This window comes from Ambystoma mexicanum, chromosome 3p (assembly GCF_040938575.1).
Source record: "Ambystoma mexicanum isolate Mex_15411 chromosome 3p, UKY_AmexF1_1, whole genome shotgun sequence".
Classification (NCBI taxonomy): domain Eukaryota; kingdom Metazoa; phylum Chordata; class Amphibia; order Caudata; family Ambystomatidae; genus Ambystoma; species Ambystoma mexicanum.
In genome coordinates this window covers 895711364-895736431 of record NC_090925.1, presented here as the reverse complement: position 1 = coordinate 895736431, position 25068 = coordinate 895711364, and the positions used below count along the sequence as shown (strand labels likewise).

Genomic DNA, 25068 nt, shown 5'->3' with positions numbered 1-25068 from the left:
ACAATGAGATGGGCCATGACGTCATTGTGTGTGTGTGTGATGCCAAGGGCTTGCATCATTTGTGACAGAATGATCCTCAAAATGTACAGGTTCCCCCACACATAACCATGCCCCTCCATCTCTTCTGATACCACTTGTCTGTCTATCCTAATCTTTCTACCTATCCTGAAAACATTTAGAAACTTCTGTTTCATATCCCACCTTTTCAACTTTAAAACCTTGTAAGGCGCTCTGAGACCCTATGGTTAGGGCCAGTGCTGGACAGAAATTGTAATAAATAAATAAGGGCTAATAGCTCCTTATTTACAGCTCCTGATATCATATGCAGTTTCATGGGTGCATATCGGAGTCAAACGGAGAAACAAAGAACCCCCTGGTGGATGAAAACATTTTCCAAGGCAGCAGACGCTGGAAGATATTTATCCAAGATGAGGAATCTGTGGGAGGGAGGAATCCATTAGAAATACAATTTGCAGTAACAACCCCTTTAAGGCCAGTCACTTCAAATGCCTGTATGATTCTATTTGGGTATGGTCGGACCTATGACCACCATCCACGTGCGGACAATCAGCCAATGAAAACATAGGTGTTGGCAACCTCAGACACTTAGCAATGAATGGAGTAGATGGCTCAAGGTCTGTTGTGCCTGCCAGTCAGGCCTCCCACCCCACAGGCAAATTCCTACGGAGAATCCATTATTGGCACAAAGGCATTGGCAGTATGTGAAGCAAACATTACCACTACTTGTACACTGCACCCATGGGCTTTTATGAATTGGCCTGAAACGCGCTTTCAGGTATCTTAGTTTTTTATTTCTCTGTCTGAATGATGCTTTAAATCATTAAGAAAAAGAAAAAAACTAAAGAAAGGAGAAAGCCATGTCCGCCATCATAGGTTCTGCAGAGGTTGTGTCCTCTCAATGAATTAAGATTAGAAACTTAAACCACCTGCAAGAAAAAACACCACACAAGAGGCTGAGCTAAATGATTTACAAACGTAACACCATTTTTAGATTTGAATTTCTTTAAAATTTATTTGACTAAATGTGTTACATTCAATAATTGATGTGTTTCTTTTGGACAAAGTGGCGGCATAAATACAAGCAAGTCTCTGTTCCTTCTGTAACGAAGAGAGGATAAAATACAGGAGACGAAACATCGTTCACATCTTAATATTTACAGGTTACCTTTACAACTTTGCGTGTAGAATATTATTTACAGAAAAATTACAATATTTGCGAAAAAGTTCATGTCATGGCAAGATTAAAGAGATGATACAAAACTGAACATGATAGGCTTTTCATGGCTTGTAATGCCATTTGAAAGCTGCATCCATGAAACTAGAAGCAATACGAGAGAGTCTATAAGTATCAGTGAATGTGTAACTTTGAATATACTTAGGCTCAGAAAGGAAAATGGCTTTCATTGCTAGCATGACTGACATCAGAGTTGAGTATAACCAACACAAAACAATTGTTAAAAAAAAATTGCATTAAGAATAAATAATAACCTGAAATTAGGGAAGGCAAATATTTCGCAACATAGTCAACAGATGAAGAGTGCACTAATGCAATCCAATTGATCCCTTGTGTTTTTATTGTTCTTGTTAAGATGCATTTCCACACAAGTGAACCAATGTACAGGATGTTCTCCCAAAATTGTCCTGAAGTAATTCTTCTTACGTGATACAAGCCTAGTTTGCACAAAGATATTGACCCAGAGGAGAAACCACTTAAATCAGAAAAGACTTTGAAATAGAAATTAGGGATTCTCAAAATTAATTGGGTTTAAGTAAAGAAATGGCTACTACAGAGAACACACGGACCCCAAGAAGAAACACGGATAATTATAAGGACTCTGCATATATGATCTATTATAACCTGTATAGACTGAATCAGGGCATTACAAAATATGCAACTTCATAGCCAGTAACTGTCCAAGATGGGTAAACCTTGACAACTCATTATGTGGGACAATGGATTAGCATAGTTAATCAAATGTGGGAATACAAATAAAGCACAAGTCGAATTTCTAACAACAGCAGAACTATACAATGAGAGGTGGTATTTGTTTTGCATAGATGATGGATCTAGAGCTGCTGTAGGACCCTAGGTTTTGAGTGCAGGGATACTATGAGAGCAATGTATGAAAAGTCAGAATTACTATGTTCTGGTTTGTATAGGTCCAATATTAAAACGCCTCCAAGAAGGATATTACTCCTGTCTAACAAATGTTGATACATTTCAAAACATTTTCAAATATAAAATAATCATACAAATATTGGAGGGTTAATTTTCGATATAACTTAAAATAATTAAACTGCACTCACAAAAATCCATTCTAAAACCTACATGTAAACATTTTAAAAAACTGATAAAAACGTGTTGACGCTTTTGATGTGCGAAAGTGCAGAAAAAAACATGTTTCTTAAAGTATGATCTTGGAAGAGAGAAACATACAGAACTAAAACGTGAACGTGATTGCATTAGCGTTTTCATTTCATTATCACTTTATGTTGTGCCTGAAATGTTACACGGTAAAAGAGCAATGCACTTAACAAGTGGATGTTCTTCATCTTTGTAAACAAACATAGCTGTTTTCACACGCAAATGTCCAAGAACTTGCAGTTCCCCCAATCGAAGGGAAATTCTTTCTCACAAAGGCAGACTCATTTTCGCTTTTAGCTGTTGCAACTTATCAATATGTGGGTGACATAACAATACTTTGACCCATCACTGTATAGGATTCTGTAAGAGTTATTTGTTACTAATATTCTATACACAATATCTTTATTACTTGGGGGAATTCATGAAATGTATTTGATGACAACGTAATAAAAAATCCCTTGACAATCAGTTATAGCCCAATAACCCAACATTTTGGCATACATTTAGAAGAAATACTGTAAATAGTACATTTCAGTATATGTGTGAATTTGCTTTCTTGTCTTGGCAATATCGCCATTATTAATTTCTAAATATGTATTATTGTGTCTTTCCTTTTTTGTCTAAAAGGCTGGAGCAGATGATTAAAACTTGGTGAGTAATAGTTTCCTAACCTACCAAGGAAACAATAGTTCTAATAAACAATACATACCAAGCATTTATCAAAATATTTGTATTTTAACATCACAACTATTTTAAAGAGAGGGATTTCAGTGTAGACAGTGGACAGTGCTGTAAGGATATTTGTGGTTCCTTTCAAATAATTTAAATGACACAATTTAACTGCATCATAGTAAGTTATATGAGTGGGATCATTTATTTTCCAAAGGAAAACATGAGTATCAACAATGCTGCCATTGGCAATATCTCTATTACAATATTTTAAAGGTAGAGCTTTTATAAAATAGGTTTGTATTTAATTACTTTTAACATGGCTTATCATTGTCCCACAGCTTTCTACAAATGTTAAAACTGAATGTTCCATGAAATTGCTGCAACAAGAGACATCTTAAAACGCATTAAAATGTTCAATTTCTTCTACCGATTAAATGGGTATATGCAATAAGAAGGATTGCAGATTTTGCAACACTGCAAACATGTTCATTAACAAAAGCTACAAAAAAGCTAGAAAGCACAGTCTCCCACTGAAAAATCAAGAAGAGAAGGAATTGTTAGAGAAGTGTTATGTTGAAGCAGTCATTGGTACATAAAAGCCAATACCCATAATACCAGGTGAAACACTAATAGACCCATCAGTTGTGCACAAAGATGTTGATTTAGGGCTATCTGTAAATGTATGCAAAAACTGCATGACCAGACTACATTATTGCAGTAAACGGAAAACAGGGTAGCATTAATTATGACACACTTAGGGGTAAGTAGTAAGAAATAGCTTCAGGAACTGAATGTCTACCGCTGCCAAGTCATTCTAGGAGCTTCACAAATATCCTTTTTCTAAAATAGGTTTCCACATTTAGGAACATGAAAAAAGCTGTGGATATAGAGGCAAAACAGCTCTTTAAATAAAGATTTTAGATAACATTGTGGAGAGAAAAGAGCAAATTATCAACACATAACTTTGTTCCTATGCAAAACTACTAAGAGCACCACTGCAAAATCCTTCCATGCAAATTTAAAAGACTCTTAACCGTTCCAAAGTACGACTGGCTACACATCCAACCTTAAAGATTGTTCTTTACCGCAACATACATAGCTAATGGAATGTGGTCCCATGATTCAGAAACCTCAGCTCACACAGGTCTCATTTAGTACCTAGTAATCAAACAAGACATGATGCTTGCAAGAATCAGCCACCTGCCGTAGACCAGCTGGAGTATACACTGAGGCATGTAGTGGTAAGCTCTGCTGAAAATGATAAATGTGAGAGATTCTGGGAAGAAATCATGATAATGTATGCACCTATCCAAATAACAAGACATACATTGAATATAGGACCCAGTCAGAAGATTAAGCAACTAATTGAACTGTTCCATGTTTTTCAAGGAGCAAGATATGAAAGCTATACATGATGTGAGGTGTGCCTGTAACATGATGTGTGCATTTTGCTCCTTTGCACTCTAGAAGTACAAAGAATTCTGAGGCTCTGGCTCCCAACTTAACTGGAAGAATCATTGAAACACACTTGGCAGTTCAACTGAATACAAGCAGTGCAGATCTGTTACTCTCTAAATTCACAACATATAAATAGCCTGAAATCCACAGAAAAGTTGAAATTGCCATACCGGCCAGATTTGCAATTGTGCTGGAAATATACATATTGAAATTCATAAATTTGACATATTTGAAATTGTGTTTAATTACTTTTGTGAATATCACCAATATTTTCAAAAAATTTCCAAAATATTGTAATGTATTGCAAAAATGTGAATTATTCCTGAAATTATCAAAGTCCTTCCCTGATTCTTTGGAGCCAACCGTGGAATACAGAACATTTTTTTTCTTCTTCAGAGTGGGAAATATTAATTACGAACATGTGCACAAACACGGACAATTGAAATAGGGTGGGACTCTAGGACTGGTTTTTGGTGTCCAGTCGCATTGCAATCAAATGTGAACAAGTAACATCAACAAGTAACATCAAGAAAACTTTCAAAGTAAACAATTTGCAGGATGACTTCTAGCTCAACAAGCCTCACACTTCAGAGATTTCTTGGTACACCCCAGAAGCACCATAGCAAATGTCACGATTTATCCTGTATGTCCTAATCCTTAATCTGCAGTTTCAATGACTGCCTCAAGGACCAACGTTTTTCCATTGGTTCAGAGGTCATTCTTCCAGTTTAGACAGAATCTCAAGTTAATTGTAATGGACAGTCAACAAAGAAATCTGCAGTGAGTTGAATGGATTATTTCATTTGGTAAGAGGACAGAAATCACAGAGCATCCAGTAAATAGTCTATGTGTTGTTCCAATTTAGTAAGCCATACATATATGTGAAAACGAAAAAAGTCAGAGACTAACACTAAACTGAAGGCAAGATGGGAATAGGTTTTCACCTAAATTAAATAAGCCTGTCCATCAATGGCTGGAAGTGTATAGGATAATATTAAAGTGGCAGCACAACAAACTGTGCATTAAGAGTAAAAGGCTAAAATGTACATCATGGGAGGTTGGAAAATCTCTACTTTCTTGAGGTGTGACAGCATCTGTTTGGTTCAATGCCACACTGAGGCTCTGCGGGTGTGGGAGAGGTAAGGACGGGGTCAGATAGGCGGCCCAGAGGTCTCTGCAGAAGACCTGCATGGACTTTGATCATTATATGCTGGGATCAGACCAAGAAACTGATGTAATTTAGTGGTAAATGAAATGCAATGTATTTGAGTCTGTTTTTCTTGACTGTGTGTTTGAAGTCATGGGGGTGGAATAAGGCAGGCGCAGAGATATTGAATTAGCAAATTTATGTTGCGGTCACTTATTATTGGTCTTGTAAGTGCACCCATTTCTGTCTCCAAATTGTATGCTTACTTGATAGACCATCATGTTGGGGCAGTTTGTGTGAAATTCACTTTTTGATCAGAAAGAAATTTAACGGGCATGCACGTTTATAGATGTTCTGACTTTACAGGGGAGTCTGATTTTACATGTTAATGTTCTAAATGATAGTTGTTACATTTTCCGCTGCTCTTTAAAAACCAGCTGGAAAACAAAACAAAAAGTATAAAAAAAGGCAAAGTAGAGAACTGCAGATAACCTATGGCTGGAGTCAAACTTTAAGAAGCGTTTATGAGAACTTTGTTCTTTACATTTTAAAATTGGCTTTCAAATAAAATGTTTGCATTGATGTGTGTTTTAGCTGTTAGAAAAATACATATTTTGAATTTAAAGATGTGCAAGACCTGGTTCACATGTTTCAGTTGGCAATTTGTCTTAATGCGTGATTCATGAAAAACAATAAAAAGCCCCATAAGCAAGACATACTAATTTAGATGAAATGTCAGAAAAATTCACTAAATGTGTACATGTCACTTGTATTTCCTGATCTGTATTTTCGTTTGGCAGGGTATTTATAGTTAAGAGGAATCTTGGTGTTCCATTATCAATTGCAGATTTTGAATGCACAGAAATATCATTTGGCAACGTATTTGCAATCGTGACATGGCTGCGTAATTAACCAGTAAACTGGATGACAATACAAAGCCAACTGAAATACATTTCTGGTATTAGCGATTGAAGATCAGAGGTAATAGCAACCCCTCTACTATCAACTATGCTTCCATTGGATAAAGACCTGGAGACTATTTGTGGCAGTCCCAGGTCTAAACAATTGTATTTAAACAGCAGCAAGCTAACAAAATCGAAAATGACTCCACAAATCTAGCCATATCAGCAAGGTATTCCAGGAAAAAAGAAGCATCCAGGTACCAGACTGCCTTTTAAAACTAAAAAAAGAATAATCTAAATATCAATTACAAATATAAGGTTTTGCAACATTTGGAGACTGATATAGAAGTATATTCTTCAACTCATCTTTCTGCAGTTTCAACTATTACTGAACACTATGGATCAAAAACATTTAAATGGGCTGGAATGGCAGGGAGAACATAAATTGTCACTAAGATGAAAATTCATACCAGTTCAACAAAAACAAAAAAACATCCTTTTATGTTGTGCAATAGACAATAAATGATTTAAGGCAACCCCAGTATATTATAGTTCATTATTTTCAGTAAAAAAATATTGTCTGTATACCAATCATATACAGTAACAGTCAAGCCATAAAAAATATACCAAATCAAATATTCTATTAGGTACAATAACAGCGTTATGACTTTATAGCTTGTCTTGGTAGGCAACGGAGCATGGAAAATATTTAACAAACTACAGTTTCCCCAATACAGGAAAGAAAATCATCCTTTCAATCCATGTTTATTTGGACTGTTACATGCATTGTGGTAAATGAATGCCTTGGGAGAAGCACCACCACATTTACACACTTTAAAATCATTGTAATTTGAGGACTTTGCAGTCACCAAATTCACAAGGTGCGGAATCCATATTAAGAGGTAGGGCAAAGCAGCTACAGAACCAGAATTTGCCATCAGCTGATTTTGCAAAGGTTTTCTAGGTTAAAAGACACTTTACCCAGAATCAGTTTGGTAGCAAAAACAGGCTAGTTTAACAATTTTGGTTAAATCAATACATCTAAAACAGTGAAGGCATATGGTTCAGAACAGACATTTGAAAAACAGAGTAAATTGAAAGTATAACAGATGAGGAGTTGAGGAATCCAAAGCACATAAGAGACTGTGATCTTTAAGTCAAGCAAGGAAGCACGCCTCATAACAGTTACTGACATTTCAGTTAGAGGGAGGAGAGATCAAACAACATCTTTGTTCAGGTGTTATATGGAGTAAAGGGAAACAAAATACTGATGTTTACTGCTGGCCACCACTAGAAAGATGGAAAATACTCCAAATATGTGCTACTATCTTTTAAGATTCTTGACACTGCACAGGAGAAATAGTTATATTTTATAGGTGTGAAACTGGTTTTATATAGTTAATCTTTTTAATGAGAGAATAACCTCAAACAGACAGTTTATCTTTGACAAGGATATTTCAAAGTGATAATTTCTCTCCTCGAGAGATTGCTCTCATCTACACAATAGATTGAGCAAAAGATAAATTGCAGTAAAAAATGACAAAAAACATTTACATTAACCCAACAGGTTTGAAGCCACACAATCAAAGTACTTGTGTGCAAAGGACTTGAGTTGGGGTGAGGGGGGAGCATAAATAGGCTGTGTGCGCAATCTAGGGCATGGGTACATGCATGCTGTAATCCAAAATCTATCTGTCATTCGTGGTGCCCAGACAGCAGATTGGTGTATGATTTTCCAGATGCAATTTGGTTCTTGGAGATATTAGTAAGATGAGGATTCTGTACAAAAACATTTGACATATAGACTTTCCTGGAGTTTGGGTTAATAACTAGTGAATAGAGTGGGAAGCATTATCTACTGAAGATGGAGAATAGTTACACCTGAGGATTGCACTTTCTGCAGCTAGTAGGCACGATACAGGGAAATGTGCACATTCTCCAGGCAGAGGTAAGCGATTACTACTACTATTACCTTTGATAAAGATATTTTACAGTCCAAGCAAGAGAGAAGACTAAAGGGGTAAACTACTTGCGATTTCCCTCACATGATGAATGCTAGTAACCTTGATTTTTGCTTTGTAGATGGACATTTTCACTCAAGCCAATGAGAGAACCAGTCCAGCCCCCTCAAATAGAGCATGTAAGATTGCAGCTAGTATACCCATTTTAAGTTTCTATATTATGAGCAACATATTTGAAAAGCCTTGATGTTTTAAGCAGAAGCAAACAACTGCTTCTTTATGGATTACAAAATGCGTGGAATACAAGTCGGTTCCAATATCTCTTGATTCAACCACTTATATTATTCTTTTCCAAAAAGTTGCCCCCTGAATCATAATTGTACATTTGTGAAGAGGGTCTAGAAAGATTGGGTGCGGGGTGGAGGGAGGTCCAGGGCAAGCTGGGTTGGGGTTCCCCATTAGAATGGGGGAAGTAAATGTATGGCAGCCTCACTGATCGGAGGTAATCTGTTCTTTGGGCAGTGGTTCTAAAAGCAAGAGAGAGGCCTGGTGGGAATGGCACCCATTTTTCGATTTGGGTAGATATAGTTGCAACTGATTAAGTCATTAAAGCCTCCACCTTTGCTGGAAAGGATTTCGTGAAAAAAACCTCTTACATTGCTACTGTTGCATACTTTGAAAAATAGTATAAGCAATCTGGTCTTAGCTATATGATCACTAAAATTCGAGAGCATCATCAGTATTTACTCCATAGTGATGTTTATAATCAAATAACCCATATAACAATGTGTGATGTCACCAGAAATCCCAGCAACCCCCATTATAATGTGGAGTTTGAAAATGATGCCCGTGGCCCAAGCATTGGAATTCACTGTCAGAAATAACTTTTTAGGAATTATGTGGATGCAATAATGCCTTTGGATAGTATGACTGTTGCATTTCTAATGGCCCACATATTACTGCCTCGTTGGCAAGCACCAAAGGGTGCACATATAACATGCCAAAGTAAATGTGGCATTGCCATTGAAAGAGTCCAACTTCTTGCAATCTCATTGGAAGACTGTAAACTCTTCAGCTATGACATGGTACTTCCACTTCTTTCAGATAAGGTGAAGAAATGGAACACTTCGAGCTAGCATCTGCTTTTTCACTAAATGTGTGCTCACAGACCAGATAAGGGCTTGCCCTACAAAGCCAAAATGGGCTCACCATGGCCATTATGGAACAGCAACATTTAGGATTTTGTTTCCAGAATGTGGGTTAGCTTGTGAGTTCATTGTTCATAGATGGAATGGCAATATCCAAGATCTCTGTGGCGTTGACCTTAGGTGAGGGGGTAAATGTATGGCGGTACGACCTCTGAAAATGTATCAAGTTTGCAAGCAATATGAGGTTTACTCATCATCTGAAAGTAAAGGAATGACTCGGTCTTCCTCTTTATCATTTCCTCAATCATTTCCATCAGTAGTTCCCCAATACCGTTGAGATCTGCGAAGTCTACTTTGGGGCAGATTAAGAACTTCTGTTGAGTATATATCAGGCCACCTTCCTGTTAGCCTCCTTAAGAAATGGCACACCTGACAGGCAAGGGAAATGTAATGGAAAAGCTGGACAAAAGGGTGTTGATATCCGATAAAGCTCCAGTGGCAGCCGGGGGAGTAGAGTCATGGAGGTGGTGGTGCTGCCAGAAAGACAGGGTCATTGGGAGAGCTGTGTGAAGCTTGAACGCACTTGGTACAAGCTAGAAAAGTGGAAGCAGGGGACAGATAAAAAGGTCCAGGGCATCCTAGCTAACAACAGACAACATGGACACCGAGATTCCTTTTATTCTAGAGAGTTGATGAGATGTGCCGAAAAGGAAACTATTAGAGAGTGGTTCGTCAATCTGTGTGAGCCATGTTCCCATGACTCCAGAGTGAGTCCTGTGGTGCTGTCTTTGGGACCAAGAGGAGGATAATGCTTGCAAAAGCACTAAGGAATTGCATTGCAAGGGATTCTTCTTTTTTTTTCTCAATTACATACTTACATTTGTATCCTCTAACTACCCAAGGGGTCTGGCATTGAAGTGAACCCCTTGTATATGGTTGTATATTAGATTGTTATTGGCATCCATACCAGGACAGCACATAGCATAGAGGACTTAAGCAACCCTTTTCTGGGTGATAACATGATACATAGGCAGGCATAAATGCAGCCTTATCCAAACCCTTGAACCTCAAAGACTAATGTTTGGCCTCCATGACCAACGTCCACCTCCAGCAGTGCATGCAATTCTAAAAGCCTGAAGATTTTAGCAAAAGTCAACAAAGATACAGAAAGGGAAAAGACCAAAGAGTACATGAGTGTGCTGTCTGTGGCACATACAAAAGAACAAGATCTAAGATAGGGAGCATAAGAGTCTTTATATTTTTTTGTATGCAGGGCATTTTGTGCTTTAATAATCCCATTGTCGTCATGACAAGGACTGAAGCCTGTCCGATGCTCCAGGGAGACATTGTACATTCTTTGCAGGCACCATTCGGTGTCTGGTACAATAACATAAGAAGAGAAATTTCGCAGAGTACAGAATTTATTCAATCATACTATTGTGAACTCGCACCAAGATAGATGGATGTTCCAGTGAAAAGAATCTGCTTACATACTGTGCAGAGAAGGGATGAGAGGAAGAGACAGAGAAAAGCAGAGAGAGAGAGAGAGAGAGAGAGAGAGAGAGAGAGAGAGAGAGAGAGAGAGAGAGAGAGAGAGAGAGAGAGAGAGAGAGAATGCGTGCAAGTGGAGATTTTATGAAGACTGGCTAGCAAGCTGATATTAACAGTCCACCACAAACCTGCAATCCTTTTCAGAAAATACAGTATAGCATATTGTCCAATTTTTAAACAGGTCACTGAACTGAGATACTTGAGAAAGGATTCACTCAATTTCCTGACGTGGAACCAATTTGCCTGTGTTTAAATCTGGAGACGTACTAGGCAGAACAGAAGCAAAATAATCTGTGCCATCACAGATATCAGTGCAAACTTTAAAAGAGAGTCACAAAGATTTTGCAGTGTGCTCTCAAATCCTCTGAAGAGCTTTTGGCGTCAACCCCAAGCACTAACAGGTGGCAGGGATTAAGCACTTCCATAGCTATCGGAGAATAGCTGTCAATGAAAAAGCCTAAGAAGAATTGAAACATATTGGATGCCTCATGCAAGATAATAAAAGTAAAATACCAAGAGTTGCGGAAAGTTGTTAAAGCCCACAAAACATGGAAATGTAGGCTCAAAGTCAAACTGTAGGAGCTAATTGAAAATACAACAAAGGTAAAAACCTGCCACTGATTTACAGTTAACATAGCTACTGAAAGGAATGGGTGCACCACAGAAAAGCACACTAAGATATTGGCTGTACAAGTAAAAAAGTCAAAACAGGTCAACAAATGATTTGAAAGGTGACTGGAATTGTCAATATAGCTTTACACTTCCAGTACATCCACAAAGCACCATAACAATTAAGCACGCAATCACTACCTTTGGTGTATGAATGCTGCATAATAAACAATTTGAGGGACAGCTTTTGTGAGAAAAAACCCAAAAGAATGCAAATGTTTGGTACTGGTGGAGAAAACTGAAGTAAAAGAATATTATGCACTCAGGAATAGAATCCTGTCATTCTATAACTAGATTAATTTTTATCAGCTTTCTCTAAAGTACACATGTTCATGCACATGCTTCCCACTAACACCAGCTTACTATGACATTTTCGACAAAAAGCACTTTAATAAGAGAGGCATACAATCTGTGATGTCTGATAGCAGGCATATGATGTGTAAGTTTATGATTTTGTTTTAGATTATTTGGTATGGTAATGTGGAGGGAATGCTGTTTTCTTAACTTTCGTGTGTTCACTGATGCTAGTCACCAGACTTTAGGGCATTCCTTTTTATTTCGACCATGTTTTTATGTAATCAAAATATTTATATAGCTTTATTTTAGTGTGCTTAATGAAATCTATTTTTGAATAAAGTTTAATTACTACAGTGATGATGTGCAGGGTACAACTGTGAGCTATATCATTTCTCAGAGTCAAATGTTAGCACATTTTTCATGGAGAGGATAAAGCAACAGAAATTCAGCAGCAATTTGATTTCATTTTAAATATGAAAAAGGATTACAATCTAGCAACTAAGCCTGATCTCCTTGTATTTGAAAAGTGCACCAATGAAACACATTTGCCACTAAGAAGCAACGGTACCTGGCTTGCCTGGGCTCGCTAAAAAACGAATAACACCAAAAACACGAGAACTGCTTTAGAGATTATGGAGAAGTTATTTTCTACTTCTGTTAGGAAAACTGTCAAGTCAGTACAGAATCAAGCCTTAATTAGCCACAGAAAGCCAATCGATAGTTTCGCAAAATGACAACCATTTCTTGAGCAATGGTACCATTACATTAACAGCGGTCTGCAACCTTTGGCTCTACAGATGTTTTGGACTACAATTCGGATCATCCCTTACCAGCATAGTCAATGGTGAGGTATGATTGGTGTGTAGCCCAAAACATCTGGAGCGCCACAGTGCAGATCTCTGCATCAGGATTTAATAATCCTATATTCTCATTTCTTAAACCAGGTGCCATTCCCAAGCATTCTCCCAAAAAAATGTTCTTGACAAATCCCAGCCCCACATCAAATCACTAGACCAACTATGTAGAAATAATGTTTTTGATAGAAGCAGTGTTAAATTCAAATGAGGGTATGCTCTCATTAAATATATTATGAATAAAGATGGTGCCAAAGCTTTTGCTGATGGGGATGACAACAACGAATTTGACATTTTAAAAGCTTAAGAACATCTGACTAAATATTTTCAAATTGTTTTCTCATCCTACTCAGAAAAAGATTAACAGAACACCACCACATAGTTTATCACGTCCACATAATTTTCTGATTCAATGTGTAAAAGCTGAAGTTGTGGGTTCTATGTTAAGGAAAAGAAAAGGAATATCGTGGTCTAGGAATTTGTGATACAATTATCCTCTCCCGAGGCATGTATGGCACTAATAAGGACACCTTGAGTGGACTTGCACCAGATGACCATTGTGATGCTTGAAAATATTCAAGTAAGATTTCACACGGTGACTGAATAATTTAAATGATGTATGCTAAATAAAGTAAACAAGAGACTGGCAAAAATACCTTCCAAATAAAATGCTACCTGTACAAAAAGTCATGTTTGTGTATGCTTCTAGAATCACAGTATTTCCAATAAGAAAATGTGACAGTAAAAATACCATTCAGTGTATGCTAATCCCTGATATGAAAGCTAATTCTGCATAGAGACCAAATAACCACAATATGGGTGTCATTCTGGGAACTGGTGGAAAAAACAGATCATGAACAAACCACTTAACAGACTGGTTTAATGGGGTGGATTTTATATTTTAAAGGTTTCTGCCATGGACTCTGGTTGAAGAGGGGAGGTTTAAATGTTTAAGATGCAAGGTCTTCTGAGTGGAGGCGCGACAGGCATACATCTTCATCCTTTTTGGTTGTCGAACGTTATGTTTAGATGACTGCAGCAGAAAAGTTCAGATTGAATTCATCTTGAAAGGAAAAAAATGTTTTTTTTTTTACGGACTGCACCAATTCGGACCAACCTCATGAAAAAGTGAGGTATAAAATTCTGGCTCCAGCTGCTTGTTCCTATACTTATTGACAATGTCTGCTATTTTCTGTTTTCTTCTGACATGTGGAGGGTTGTAGGAATCACTTTCAAGCCTCTTTCTTCGACAAATATTAATCACAGTCTGTCTTACTAAAAAACCTGGAAAAAACATAAAAAGTATATGAATTTAAGGAAGCAAAATATTTCATGGGCTTGCATCCTTTCAAATTAGCCATTCTCTACAGTTCATCTTAAAGTTCTATGCCTACACCAAATGGACAATACCCTAACTTACAGAGAAATCTACTAGCAACTAAATATAATAAGTGGAGCATTTGCTTTTATAAAACACATTTAGTACATTTTTATTGTTGACAATGACAACCACAGATAAAAGCAACATAAAATGCTGGGACGCACAGAACAGCCTGCACATGAGCTTACGGGCCATAGGAACAAAGCACAGTAGTACATGCTCAGCAAATTAAGCACCCATTGTTAAAGCTTATTCAATGTATGCGTTACACAGCATTTATATTGAGTTTTGCTGTAACTAGATCCTTGCCATATAAATATTGCCCCAAGTTTCGCAAGGCATTTTAAGAGCCATTTGACCAGGGTGCACCTCCTGGATGAAAAGTACTAGACTAACATGCTTACAATCAGTGTAAACTAGAACAGTAGGCATGCATAACTTAGATTATGCCAAGTGACAGGACTTCTAGATTGTTTTTATGGCCTCTGCCAGACCTATCCCTATAATATTGGTCCAGTGGTGTCAGATATCAGGATGATCTAGTCTGAGCATAGGGGGCATAGAACTGCATACCAAGCACAGGGGAAACATCATTTTGTTAAAACTGGGAGTGTGACCAATTCTAGGAAGACACCTGCCCGGCACAGGAGTATCCCACAAGAATACCAGCCCATATTTCACAGAGGAGTGTTCATCATCCAGCAGGGATTGTTGCAGCAGTAATGCAAATTAACCAAACAGTTCCCATCGCTATTCCGTCATTGCTTGCAGGCAAGGAGGATAAGCCATCCCTTTCCAACATACAGTTGGAAAAGCAGTTTTACAGATGGCTAACAGTACTGTATGAAACAATCTTATTTCTGCTCTATCAGCGGAAGTCCCTTGTCAACAGTGGTCGAAGTGTACAAAAAGAAGTAGTGGAACTATGATCCCTACTGGCCTGGCCCTGATCCCCACAAACCCCATCACCACAACCGCTTCCACGCACAATACAAACCCCCAAACACATGTGCCTGCTGTTTAGGGAAACTTTCAGTGCAGTGCACTGAAAGTGCAAGTTTCAACTTCTTCTTACACTTTTATTTTAAAACAAAACCATTCCAGAATGGTTTGTTTTTAAAATAAAAGTATAGGAACAGAAAACCTTAATTTAAAAAAGTAGAAGAGCACATCTCACGCCCACTTTGACCACGGCTTCTCAAAAGATGAGAGAATTGAACTTTACAGACAATTACCATCTCCATCGCCTTCAGGACATGAGTCTAGAAGTGTTGTACTTTTTGGCACAATCAAAGCAGGTGTAAACATTTCAAGTTGCAGGATACTAGCCGGGCACTTATTCTGTACATATACAGAGCACACAATTTCTTACTTGCCAAAAATAAATTATAACTATTGTAAGAAACTCATGGTGGCAACAGTTAAGACAGACACAAGTGATCACAGTTCAAGAGTGTTTATTGAATGGGGAGTGTGGCCAGCGAGCGCGCGATGAAGACGTGAATCTTCGGCGCTCCCGTGGCCGCCTGAAACATCCTGCAAAATCCTGCCCTATGGATCGTGTAAAAGCAAAATAAACATAACTCCGGGCGGCGGAACCTCAGAGCAACACCCGGCGGAGAACAGAGCTAAGTTCGCAAAGGGAAACACGAGATATCGGCGTTGGAAATTTCACCCAGGAACCTCCCGAACAGCGCTGAAGCATGACAGGGATTAGTGAATGCAGCCCACGAGCCCCGACAGCTGAATGCAGCAGCCACGCCTAGCATCCCAGGGCGATCCGAGGGTGTGCCGCTACCGAATCCTGTCATCTGTCCCCGGTACAGCCGGGGCGGGGAAGACCAGATTGGGTGAGTCCCCCGGCCTGCGACATCGACTCGGTCTGCGTGGTGCGGCCAGGGGACGGGGTGCGGACGGCTCGAGCCCCCCAGCCCCTCGGAGACAGAGAGCGGATCCCCCCGGAACTCGAAACAGGCGGCAACAGCCTGGAATCCTGATTCCCGGACCCCAGAACTAAAGCAAACATCCACGCGGGACCTGCCATTTGGAATCCGTTGCGCCCATAGGGAGTGCCCCTGGGGGAACAAAAATGTATACGCAATACGGGGAGAAGCACACCGACATCTCCAGTGCGCAAAAGAAGCCAATCCTGTCGAACGGGGCCCCCTCTACGAGCACTGACAGATACATGAGGCCCTACACAGAGCAACACCATGGGCAAAGAAAAGAGCAGAAAGACCTCGACACAAAGCACCATGGACCAATATGCCACAAGCACACCCAATGTACAGGGCACTGAGGACCAGGGAGTGACCCCCCCTCCGCCGGACGAGACCCTCTCGCTCAAGGATGTGATGGCCGCCATCGCCAGCTCGCGCTCCTCAGTGGAGCAAAAAATGGACGCCATCTCTACCGAGGTCTCATTCCTCCGCCATGATTTCCAAAAACTGTCATCCCGAACTGGGGAGGCGGAACAACGTATCTCCGGTGTGGAGGATGGCCTTGGTGGGGTACACCAACAACTGGCGCAAGCATTAACCAGATTGAAAACCCTGGAGGCCCGAGTGGACGAGGGCGAAGGCAGGTCCCGCCGCAACAACATCCGCATCCTGGGACTGCCGGAACGCGAAGAGGGACCCAGCATGGAACTTTTTCTGGAGGAATGGTTGGCAGACCTGTATGCGCCAAAAACACTCTCAAACTTTTTCTCGGTGGAACGTGCACACCGTTGCCTTCTATCCAGATTATACCTGTGAGGTCCAGAAAGCCAGACAATCCTTCAAGCACCTTAAAAGGAAACGCCACTCCATGAACGTGAGATATGGGCTGCGGTTCCCGGCCCAGTTAAAAAATCCAGCACGAAGGTAAAAGCGTCCACTTCACCGATCCTCAGGAAGCCTGGAAATGGGCCGAGACCCATATCGTAGGGGAATGGACCGCACCCGTTCAAAACCGTAGAGGTAGACCAAGACCCCGACCGCGGAGAGAGGGACCCGCCCAATGACCCATACCGGAGATCCCAGCGGTCCCAGACGAAGACCTCGATCCCTGACAAGGTCCCTGGAACAGCCATGTTGGTCACAGAGAGGAAGTCACGGTACCATCAGTACCCTCAACAACCAATCCCTTTCTTGGCAACCATTTGCAATGCAACGCCCCTCCCGGGTCGACACCGGTGATGGGAAGCCGTCGCTCCCACACAACTGATCAGAGAGCCACGCGCTGCCATCGCTAACACCATGCCATCGGCGGACACCACGCCCCTGATCCGAGTTACCAGACCCGCAAGCGAGTAGTAAGTTGGTGGGAAGGTGACCACAGTTCACATTAAGTTAATCTGGCGACACTGTTTTGAGCGCTAGTAGAGTTTGGGCGACAGATACTTCATGTTGGGGAGGGGTATGGGGAGGGGGGAAGGGATACAGTTCTACGTTAGTTACTTTCCGGGAAATCATAGTATGTCCACACTGATCAAGATGCCACCGAACACACCATATCCGATGCCAGCGCCTCCACCTCACACACACGCCACATCTCCACGGCCAAACGCACGAGGCACCCATCTGGCACAACACTCCAGATCATTAGACAGCAATGACCACACAGCGCCAAGATGATCCCACTTATGGGAAAGCACTAGCCCCAACGACGCCCCACGAACGCCACAGGTCACTCAAAATCATTGCTTGGAACGTAAACGGCATGGGCTCAAGTATCAAATGCCGATTAGTCACGCAATATCTTAACAGACGCTCTCCCGACATAGCCCTCCTTACCGAGACCCACTTAGCAGGTTCAACCTGCCAGCTCTTTCGCAGAACTAATTATCGACTAACATACCATGCAGGGTACACGATGGGCTCCCGGGGCGCCCTGATCCTTTTACATAAGCGACTCCCGTTTGATCTATCTGCTGTGGTACAGGAACCCTCGGGCCGTTTTGTGATGATCCGGGGCACGCTGAGGAGAGACAGTGGCCATTCTAGCGATATATTCCCCGCTGGGGTTGGGGGAGGGTCTCCTGAGGGAGGTGACGGCCCTGATGGCAGAACAGCAAGCAGAGGTGTGGATTGTGGGGGAGGGGGGGATTTTAAAGATGTTACGTGCAACACACTTGACCGTACCACCATCCGCAGCTGGAACCCAGACCGTCCCACGCGGCTGGTAACCTTCGCATCAGCGATTGGTCTGAGTGACGTGTGGAGAGAACTCCACCCTACAGACCAGGAATTCTCCTTCAACACAGGGGTCCATGCATTCTTATCCAGGTTGGATTACCTCTTCCTCCCGGCCCCAAAAGCATATAGGGTTATATCGGCAGATTTCCATCTCCGGGGCATATCAGACCACTCTCCCCTGGAGGTGACGCTCCGTACGGATCGTCCATGCCGCCCAAAACATGGTGGCTAAATGGCTACTACCTGGGCCTCCCCCAGTTCGTGGAGCACATCACGGACAAATCCAATGAATTCTTTGAGATCAATACAGGCTCGGTAGCGGACCCTGTGATATTATGGGAGGCACATAAAACAGTGCTTAGGGGGGAAATGACAGCCTGTATCTGTAACCAAAAGTGGGAACATCACAGGAGGGTGACGGAGGCGGAGAAGGAAGTAAAGAAATGGGAAGCCAGATATATATCCTACGCTTCCCCGGAAACGCACCACTCCCTCCTAAAGGCTAGAGCATCACTCCATAACACGGCACTTGATAACGCACGGCAGGCACACTGGGAATCAAAGACGAGAATTAATGAGCACAGGGACAAAGCCGGCAAACTATTGGCATGGCTGGAAAGACGGGAGGAGGGGCATAGACATGTCAGACAGATCACCGAAGGCCCGAACGGGCCGGCCCAAACAGACCCAGAAATAGCAGAGGCCTATGCCAAATTCTACAGTACGCTTTATGCCGCCCCAACGGTCCCCACAGACGCTTCCCTCCTGGATGAGATCGTGCTTCCGCAATTATCGGAATCGCAGGAAACTCATTTAGACAGGGAATTAGATGAAACCGAAATAGCGGAAGCCATGACCCAGCTACAATCCGGGAAGACACCCGGCCCAAACGGGTTCCTGGCCGAGACCTGGAAGAAATTGGGTAGCAATAAGATGGCCGCCCCCCTCCGGGATCTATTCCTCGCTGCTAAAGAACAGGGCACCCTCCCATCGGTTCTACAGACGGCCAGCATAGTGGTCATTCCCAAAAAAGGCAAACCCCCCGATCAGTGCACATCGTATAGACCGATATCGCTTCTCAACAACGAAACAAAAGTCCTTGCCAAAGCACAAGCCAACCGGCTCCAAGGGGTAATATCCTCACTGGTCCATCAAGATCAATGGGGCTTCATGCTGCAAAGATCGACCAGAATGAACCTACGCCGATTACACCTGCTTTTGGAAGAGTCACCGACCCTAAACACTCCACTCGCACTCCTCGCAATAGATTTCAAGAAAGCGTTCGATTCAGTGGTGTGGGCTAGCCTCTGGGCAACAATGAGGCGCATGGGCTTCGGCGAAACGTTCCTTAGCTGGATTCAACTCCTATACGAAACCCCACTAGCTACAGTTAGGGTGAACGGCTGGACCTCCGGGACCTTCCGGCTGGGCAGAGGCACCCGGCAGGGCTGTCCTCTGTCGGCCCCTCCTCTTCGCCCTAGCAATCGAACCACTGGCCCGATGGCTCTGACAAGTCGCCACATGGTCCGGATTCCGTTGGCCAAATGGACGGGAGGATAAGCTTTCCCTTTATGCAGACAACCTATTACTCTACCTGAGTAACCCAGGCCAAGCATGCCCAATCATAACCCAAATGTTAAAGACCTATGGAGACTTCAGTGGCCTTAGAGTAAACTGGGGGAAATCAGTTCTCTTCCCAGTAAAAGGGGACGATTCGGCAATCCCCCGGGACTCCCCATACCGAACAGAAAGAGAAGGCTTCCGCTATCTGGGCATATGGGTCTCAGGGGTTCTCTCAGACTATGTGCGTCACAACCTGCACCCACTGACGGCCCGCTTCGCGGGGGATGTGCGACACTGGATGCACTTCCCCCTCACACTCATGGGAAGGGCGGCCCTTTTCAAAATGATGGCACTTCCATGGTTCCTCTACGTACTGCAGAACGCCCCACTGGCCATACCAAACTCGGAACTTGTCCGGGTGGAACGCCTCCTCAGGGAATTGATATGGAAGGGGGGGGCAACCTCGAATCACGCTGACCACGCTGCAGCGATCAATCTGGGAGGGGGGTATTGGTGTCCCACACCTGAAGTCCTACTACTAGGCCAGTCAACTAAACATTGTCAATGACCACCTCCATGGGGACCGTGACCTACCACACATCAGACCACAACTACCCTTCAGGCAAGATACCCCACCACTCGAGACGATGTATCAACGCCTATCCAGACCCCCGACAATGTCCTCTCACATCGCAATCATCTGGATGCAGGCACACAAGCACATAGGCTGGGGGAACAAGATTACCATGGCACAACCACTATGGAATAACCACATGCTGACGGAAGTGTGGAAGCTGCCCATCTGGACCCGGTGCGTGAGGGCCGGAATAACCACGATAGGAAATATCTTAACAGAGGGCTCTATTCTTTCGTTTGAAATGCTCCAGCAGGAATATGGTATTTTGGCAGCAGAACACTACCATTACACACAATTATCACACACACTTAGTGGCCACAGCCAAGCACTTGCTGACGCCCCAGACTACACACCCCTGGAACGCAATTTACTTCCACAACATATCCCCACCAAGGCGACCACCACCCTATACAAAGCTATTAACGCATTCGCTACCCCAGAGCTGACCAGCCTCAAAGCCAGATGGGAACGGGATGTCGGGGACATTGAGCCTGAGGACTGGATCGAGGTTCTCATGCATCCACGTGAAATCTCTATAGACTCCAGAATAAGACTGGTACAGCTAAAGATACTACATAGGGTATACTACCCCCGAGTGGCCCTTTTCGGTTGGGGAAGGGCAACGGATCCAAAGTGTTTGAAATGCCGAGGGGAAGAGGGCACCTTCATCCATCTCCTTTGGGACTGCCCTAAAATGAAGACATTATGGACACAATGCTTACAAATTTTGGCAAGAGCACTGTGCCGCACGACAGCGACCCGCAATAATGTTACTTGGGGCCCCAGATGAGAACATCTCAAACAAATGGGAGGGCATTCTTCTCTCCACAGCAATGGGCCTGATAAAACGTGACATTGCGCAGAAGGAACAAGTTACTTACCTGTAACTGTTGTTCTCCAGCATGGGTCTGGCATGGATTCACATGCTCATGAATATTCCCCGTCGTCAGGCTGGGAATCCTCGGTAAAGAAAAAACCAGTATCAGTTTTGTTTCTGATCTGTCTTTCGTAGTAATAACCAATCACTGGTCTCTGCGTCATACTGACCACAGCCAATGACTGCCCTCTACCTAAGCACCGCCTCTGGCAGCCATCTTCAGATTTGGAAGCACGTGAAGTGGCAGTATGACCAAGTGAAGAGCCGCGGAGGGGTAGGCGGGAGGGTTCGCATGTGAATCCATGCCAGACCCATGCTGGAGAACAACAGTTACAGGTAAGTAACTTGTTCCTTCTCCAGCATGGGGTCTGGCATGGATTCACATGCTCATGAATAAAGAATACATAGCAGTACACACATGCACAACCACGGGAGGTGGCAAAAGCTCAACATTAAGCATTGCATCAAACTCAACATTAAGCATCTTACCTCCCCACCAGGCTCACCTCAGGCGAACAGGTTGCGCAGAACTGCTTGGCCGACCCTGGACTCCTCCCTGGAATCCCGATCGACGCAGTAGAACTTCATGAAGGTGTGCGTCGACCTCCACGTAGCAGCCCTGCATATGTCCAGCAGGGGCACACCAGAAAGGAACGCCGTGGTAGCTGCCATCGCTCTGGTGGAATGGGCTCTCGGACGGCCAGGCAGCGGTCGGTTTGCCAACCGATGACAGTACATGATACAGCCGGAGAGCCATCTGGAAATGGAAGCCTTCGAGAGAGCCTTCCCCTGATTGACAGGTCCAAAGTTCACAAAGAGTTGTGACGTCTTCCGAAAACACTTCGTGCGGTCCACGTAGAACTTCAGCGCTCTAGCCACATCCAGCGAGTGCAAAGTTCTCTCAGCCGGCGACGAAGGCGACGGGAAGAATACAGGCAACACCAAGGGTTCGTTGAGGTGGAAGTCCGACGGTACCTTGGGCATGAAGGAGGGGTGCGTCCTGAGCACTACCCTCGTGTCGTGAAAAGTCAAGTACGGGGCCTTGTAGGAAAGGGCCTGGATCTCTCCCACCCGTCGTGCGGAGGTGATGGCCACAAGAAACGCTGTTTTCCACGACAGAAACTTCAACGGGGCCGAGTGCAGAGGCTCGAACGGAGGTCCCATGAGCTTGGTCAGCACCACGTTGAGCTCCCACGCCGGGGCCGGAGCCTTCACCGGCGGGAACGATCTGAACAGTCCCTTCATGAACTCTTTCACCAGACGATGAGACCACAAGGACGTCCGCCCCGTGGTTCTGGTGTATCGGGAGATCGCAGCAAGATGAATCTTGATGGACGCGTGTGCCAGTCCAGCTTTGGCCAGCGTCAGCAGGTACGGCAGTACTTGGGGAGCCGTAATCCGTAGAGGGTTAATCTTCTGTGCGTGGCACCAGACAGAGAACCTCTTCCATTTGTGTCCGTAGCATTTAAGAGTCGAGGACGCCCTGGCCTTTGCAAGAACCTCTCTGCAGTCGGCCGGTATGTCGTATCCTCCAAACTCTAGCGCTGCAGGAGCCAGGCCTGCAAGTTCAGCGATTTCGGGTCGTGGTGGAGGATGGCGCCTCCTTCCCTGGAGAGCAGATCCGCGTCCACCGGCAGCTTGATTGGCGGGGACGCTGACAAGTCCAGAAGGTCCGGGAACCATATCTGCCTCGGCCACGCAGGTGCGACGAGGATCATCCTGCACCGTGACCTCTTGAGCTGGTTGACGAGCCGGATTAGCAGTGGCAAAGGAGGGAACGCGTAGAGGAACAGGCCCTCCCAGGGGAACGAGAAAGCATCGCCCATGCTCCTCGCCTGGGGAAACCTGCTGGCGAACCTCCGGCACTTGGAGTTCGTCGCCGTCGCGAACAGGTCGATCTGGGGTGTGCCCCACCGTCGGAAGAGGCGATCCACTAGATCCTGCCGTAGTTCCCACTCGTGGCACGAGCGCAGCTCCCTGCTGAGTGAGTCGACGATGGTGTTTTTTATCCCTGCCAGATGAAACGGCACCAGAAACATCCCTTGGGCGACTGCCCAATGCCACAGGTCCTGCGCCTCCTTGGACAGTGCTGGGGACCTGGTTCCGCCCTGTTTCCTGATGTAAAACATGGTGGTGGTGTTGTCGGTGAAGATCCTCACCACCTTGCCCTTGAGGGACGGAAGGAAGGACCTGAGGGCCCAAAACACTGCACGGAGCTCCAGGACGTTGATATGTAAGGATTTCTCCGTCGGGAGCCAAAGGCCTCTTGCGTGCAGATTTTCGGTGTGCGCTCCCCACCCTTACAGGGAGGCATCCGTGGTCACTGTCTCCTGGTGGGCTGGGGTCTGGAAGTCCATGCCCGCCGTCAGATGCGCGCGGGTGCCCCACCACCGGATCGCTCGTCGGAAACTCTCGTCGAGTGTGATCCTTTCCTCGAAGCTGCCCGTCGTTTGGATCCAGCGCGCGTCCAGGAACTCCTGCAACGGGCGCATCCGGAGCCTGCACATGGGAATGAGTTAGATGCAGGAAGACATCATTCCGAGGAGGGACTTGATGGACCTCACCTTGGCCGCGTCGGCCACCAACATCCGCTGCACCTTGCCCAGGATGGTCCTGGTCCTCTCCTCGGACGGGGAGGCCAGAAGGGACACTGTGTTGAGCCTCGCTCCCAGAAACAGAGCGTCTTGCGCGGGTACCAGGTGGGATTTGGCGTAGCTCACGGAGAATCCCAGGTCCGTGAGAAGTTGGACGGTCCTTGCCGTGTGAACCACGGCGAGCTCCCTTGTCTTGGCTCGGATGAGCCAGTCGTCCAGGTAGGGGTAGACGTGGATCCCTTCGCGGCGCAGCTGCGCCGCCACCGGTGCGAGGCACTTGGTGAACACCCTGGGTGCCGACCGTAGTCCGAAGGGGAGGGCTTTGAACTGGTAATGACGCCCTTGGACCACAAACCTGAGGAATTTTCGGTGCCCCTTCAGGATGGGAATATGGAAGTAGGCATCCTCCAAATCCAACGACGACAGGAAGTCTCCTTCCTCCAGCTGACCCAGGACGTGCTGGAGGGTGACCATCCGGAACTTTTGCGCCTTGATGAACTTGTTCAGACGTCGCAGGTCCAGGATGGGGCGCCATCCCCCCGTCTTCTTCTTCACGAGGAAGTATCTCGAGTAAACTCCGGAGCCCCGAAGCCTCTTTGGGACGAGTTCGATGGCGCCCTTCCTGAGCATCGCCTTTACCTCCAGGAGAAGTTGAGGGACGTGAAGTTCTTTCCTGGCCACGGGGGGACGCGCAGACACTTTCTTTGAAACTCGAGCGCGTGGCCCCGGGCCAAGGCGTCCAGCACCCAACGGTCGGTGGAGATGGACTCCCACACGCTGACGAAGCTCGCCA

The 25068-nt window shown here is 44.3% G+C and overlaps 1 protein-coding gene across 6 annotated transcripts in view; it reads right to left on the bottom strand.

Annotated features, from left to right (window-relative positions):
• Nucleotides 1-1005: 1005 nt before the first annotated feature.
• RALGAPB (Ral GTPase activating protein non-catalytic subunit beta) overlaps nt 1006-25068 on the bottom strand; it is a 2501232-nt gene continuing 2477169 nt past the window's right edge. For all 6 annotated transcript variants that reach the window (XM_069652125.1, XM_069652127.1, XM_069652128.1 and 3 more), the window contains one exon: nt 1006-14329. In XM_069652125.1, the coding sequence (XP_069508226.1) occupies nt 14136-14329 (194 nt within the window). In that variant the 3' untranslated portion in view covers nt 1006-14135. The remainder of the gene's footprint in view (nt 14330-25068) is intronic.